This window comes from Notolepis coatsorum (genome assembly GCF_963971535.1).
Source record: "Notolepis coatsorum genome assembly, chromosome: 7".
NCBI classification, from domain to species: domain Eukaryota; kingdom Metazoa; phylum Chordata; class Actinopteri; order Aulopiformes; family Paralepididae; genus Notolepis; species Notolepis coatsorum.
In genome coordinates this window covers 105,882,203-105,887,003 of record NC_140171.1, presented here as the reverse complement: position 1 = coordinate 105,887,003, position 4,801 = coordinate 105,882,203, and the positions used below count along the sequence as shown (strand labels likewise).

Genomic DNA, 4,801 nt, shown 5'->3' with positions numbered 1-4,801 from the left:
AGACAGACAGGCCCAGCAGCTAACCAGACAGGCCCAGCAGCTAACCACAGTCAGACCTATAGGCCCAGCAGCTAACCAGACAGACAGGCCCAGCAGCTAACCAGACAGGCAGGCCCAGCAGCTAACCAGACAGGCAGGCCCAGCAGCTAACCAGACAGGCAGGCCCAGCAGCTAACCAGACAGTCAGTAAACAACAGTGAGTCACCGGTAATAACGCCGGAGAACTAACAGCACCGTGGTCACCTCGATTAGGTGGATGTCACACCACGCGCAGGTTGAAGTACGTGGGTGGTGTTTCGATGCACATTCATTGTCATCATGACCTCCTACTCCAGCCACCTACATGTGCGCGGCACAGACACACCCATTCTCCCACCCGGCCTAGCCCCTTCTTCACAGGAACTAACATACGGCCCAGATACATGCATGCACACCTGTGCGCATGCACACCCACACACACACACATACATCAAAAGTGAGGCAGCTGCCCAGGTCAAACGTGACGTTAGCCCCGATGCCCACTCCCTCATCTAAAATCGACATGACCCGTATTTTTCCGGGTGGTGGCACATTTGTGCCCGTGCTTCAGAGCGGCAGCCGTGCTCTCAGAGGCGGCATGTGTCGCTGATCCATTCCCCAGAGGCGGCACCACAGGGGGGCCCTGCCGCCTTCAACAGCTGGCTCTGTGAGCGAGCAGATCCCCCCCCTAATCACATCACTGCTTGTTGTGTGAGACAGGGGGGGGTAGAGACGCAATGCATGCGCGCACATACATATATATGTATACACATAAACGCACACATGAACACACAAACATGAACACACACACGTCAGACTACTAAGTCACAATCACAAGACAATTTAGTTTTTGTATCATCTTTGCTCAATGTTACGTTTTCTGAATGTCTGATCAGGTATCTTACTGTTATTCATTCAATAATGGAGCCCTTCCTCTTGATATATGGAGACAGAGAGAGGGAGGGAGAGAGAGAGAGGGAGAGAGAAAGAAAGTGAGAGAGAACATAATGACAGAGAGAGACCAGTCTATCAGGTTCTGGTTCGACTGGCTCTATATCTTTATTTAATGATGCATATCATAGTACGCAGAATGGCAAATGAACCGTTAATCCTGTCCTCATCATGCACTCCTGCGTTATCTCGGAAAACTATTATCAGCCAAGTCCCCCAGAAAATTAAGTAAAATTATTCTGCCATGTTTCCGTGCGTGAAAAATAGACAGAAACACACTAATTACCACTAGAATTTGAAACATTTGGACTACGGACCCTCCAGGCCACTCCAAGCACAAACAAAAGGTACCAAGTACCACGAAGATCACATTATCCGCGAATCAACAACAGGAAATTAACTGTGTAGTTAATATTTACAGGTTTTCCTTCCAAGTCCATTAAGAGGCAGCGCCCTCTTCTAATCCCACCATAAGGTCAGATTCAACAGGCTAGTGAATTAGCACTCTGCTGTTTGAGTACAGCTCAGGCGCCCTCTTGTCCAAACACAGTACGAGAGAGGGCTTTTGGACCGTCCTCTTAATTCCCACAGTGCCTCGCGTGTCCACAGAAGTACAACTCTTTCTTATCTCCCTCATCAGGGAGGAATGCCTTCTTTCAGTGTTTTCTATGCAGTTTGTTTTTGCCCCACCCCCAACCCAATGGTGTGTGTGTGTGTGTGTGTGTGTGTGTGTGTGTGTGTGTGTGTGTGTGTGTGTGTGTGTGTGTGTGTGTGTGTGTGTGTGTGTGTGTGTGTGTGTGTGTGTGTGTGTGTGTGCGTGCATGCGTGTGTTTGGGTGCACTGTAGTGTCCAAAGTGTAATGTAATCAACCAGATGACCTTCAGCGTGTACGCCGACAGGGAAATCGTGTTTATTCGTCACCCTCCTGAACATCACGGTATCATAGTATAAAATGGCACAGCACTGTATCAATAATAACAATGGGAATAGACACAAACATTCAGACGGGGGTCATTTTGTACAACATACCTTCTCAAAAGTACAACATATATCATGGGGTCTTGCCACACACGTTCTGTCGCGATTCACATTATTTACACACACGTAAGAAGTGGGGAGACGTGGTTCGGAGAGTCACTGTGCTGTTGGGAGCTTTTTGTGCAATATTTAGGTTTTGTGTTCAAGCTGCGGGCGACCGATGTCCTGAGGGAATTTCATTTAAAAAACAAAAATGATGATGATGATGATGATGATGATGATGATGATGATGATGATGATGATGATGATGATGTGTCGCAGCACGTAGAGCTTGTCCCGGTCAAAATCTTTCAAAAACAATTACACCTAGATGTTTCTTAAGCCACCGATCCATGCACAATGTACTTCACAATGTACAGTATATAGCCTACCAGTACTGTATATAAAAAACATAAAACAATGTACAAAGAGCTAGCAGTCCATCATACCAGTCTCTTGTTGTCGCCCCGACAGAGGATCTTTTTGAAAGACCTCCGGAAGTCATTGTTGAAGATGGTGTAGATGATGGGGTTCAAGGCGCTGTTGCAGTACCCGAACCAGAAGAAGAACTTGAAGAGGGTGTCGGGCACGGAGCAGGACTCGCACAGGGCCGTCAGCGTGTACGTGAAGAAGAAGGGGAGCCAGCAGACCACGAAGACCCCGATGACCACGGCCAGGACGAAGGTGAAGCGCTTCTCCCGGTTCTGCCGCCCCTTCCAGCGGCTGCCCTTGGCGCTCAGGACCCTCTTGGGGGCGCCGTTGTCCCCCCCCGGCTTGATTTGACTCAGCTTGGTCTTCCCCTTGTGCCTCTTCTTCTTGATGGAGCACGGGTTGCTCACCTTGTGGTCGGAGGACGACGACTCCTCCATCATGTCCACCCCGTTGACCGCTCCTTTCTCCTCCTCCTCCTCCTCCGCCCCCCCTTTGCCCTCGGCCTCGCCGTGCTCGCCGCCGTTGAGCTTCTCGTGACACTGGCGGTCCTCGCCCCCATCGCCCAGGCCGTTCTCCCTCCGGCCGGCGGCGGCGGTCGGCGTCATCGGCATCTCCTTCCTCTTCCGGTCGCCCGGCGGCACCCGCGTCCTCTTCTTGGCGATCTGGTAGATCCGCACGTAGACCAGGACGATGATGCTGCACGGCACAAAGAAGGAGCCGATACAGGAGGAGATGATGTACCACTTGTCCTCGTTGATCTTGCACACAGGGCCCTGCGCCTCGTCCTCGCTCTCCTTCTCCATGGTGATGAGCGGCGGGAAGGAGATGACCGCCGCGATGACCCACACCACCACGATGATGCACTTGATGCGCCGCGGCGTCCGCTTCAGGTTGTACTCGATGGCCTGCGTGATGGACCAGTAGCGGTCCAGGCTGATGGCACAGAGGTGGGCGATGGAGGCGGTGCAGAAGAGGACGTCTAGCGCCAGGTAGATCTCGCACCACACCTCGCCGAAGTACCAGTAGCCCATCAGCTCGTTGGCCAGGGAGAAGGGCATCACCAGGGTGGCCACCAAGATGTCCGCCGACGCCAGGGAGACCAGGAACAAGTTCTGGGGAGCCTTGAGGGCCCGGCTGGTGAACACGGCAATGACCACCAGGATGTTGCCGAACACAGTGAGGAGGATCAGCATCCCGACCAGCACCGAGAGGGGCAGGGAGACCTGGATGCTGTAGGGGGCACCGCGTCCCGGGAGAGTCCCGTTGGTGGCGTTGTCACACAGGGAGATCTGGAGGCTGTAGGGGGTTCGTCCCGGCAGAGTGTCGTTGGCCTCGTCGTCACACCCCATTGGAGCAGATTGGCCCACTTCCGGACTCTCTCTCTCTCGGGTTCACGTGAGGTTAACAAATGGCATCCACTAAAATGGACAGGAATAGCAGCTTGCGGCGAGACCGGTGAGGGGATTTGAAGCACTCTTCTGTGGTGTTTGGAGGTGTTTTCGTTTCATTGTGTGCCAATCATTGTGTCTTCAAAGCAGTTATTATGAGCATCAGTTCATCTGAAAATAGGAGGGGTGCAGAGAGGGGAGGGGGGATATTTCAATGCCATCAACAGTAGACATGAGCTTTCATGTCATATCACTGTGTATTCTATTTCAAGCAGTATCTCTGGAAAGCAAAGCCGGCCGTCTTTACATTGAATAAATAGCAATACAGACTATTTCTTTTTCATTACAGATAATTACTTTATAGGCTGCCTACCTTACACTGGGGTGAAAGTGTATGTTCATGAAGAAAACGACTTACCTCAAGCACGACGCGGTGTCACATCCCCGTGACGTGAGAGGGGGAAGAAAAAAGAAAGAAAAAAAACAATGTCAGTAGGTAACTTATTTATGCGGATCGATAAAAACCAAAGACAATCCACTTCGTCCACACCGTGGATCATGGATGGAATCGGCTTTCATGCTCTCAACTCTCTCTCTCCCCCGGCTCTCTTCCCACAGAGCGAGCCCTGCGCCGCATCTAGTTGCGCCTCACTAGCGGAGCTAATAGAGCGGTAATCATGTTATTATCCAGGCGCTGCTGCTGCTGCTGTGCGCGGAGTCTCTGCTCAGTGCCGAACACTCCGCCACTCCCTCCCTTTATAACCCCTACCTACTAGCCTACGTTGCTTAGCACCCGGAGCCACACCACGTGTATATTAACTGGGGCTGTTTTTTTTTTTTTTTTTTTAATATATTATTATTACTTTATCATAACTCCATTTATCTGGCACGCGTTTTACGCACAGCGCGCACTTCACACGCGAAGAGCGGTGTGGTGTCAGAGCTGCACTGGGGGGCTCACTGGGGGGCTCTATGCCACCACCAGACAGAAAAAG

At 51.5% G+C, this 4,801-nt stretch overlaps 1 protein-coding gene across 1 annotated transcript; it reads right to left on the bottom strand.

The window, feature by feature from the left end:
- Positions 1–1,143: 1,143 nt before the first annotated feature.
- Positions 1,144–4,523, bottom strand: adra2a (adrenoceptor alpha 2A). The gene is made up of 2 exons (XM_084319307.1): positions 4,225–4,523; positions 1,144–3,977 (listed from the first exon to the last, which is right to left on the bottom strand). The coding sequence occupies exon 2, from the start codon at positions 3,765–3,767 to the stop codon at positions 2,430–2,432; it is 1,338 nt and encodes a 445-aa protein (XP_084175433.1). The 5' UTR covers positions 3,768–3,977; positions 4,225–4,523; the 3' UTR covers positions 1,144–2,429.
- Positions 4,524–4,801: the final 278 nt, after the last annotated feature.

Excerpts from the sequence above, each read along its gene's own strand:
- adra2a (XM_084319307.1), bottom strand. The coding sequence starts at position 3,767 with ATGGGGTGTGACGACGAGGCCAACGACACTCTGCCGGGACGAACCCCC.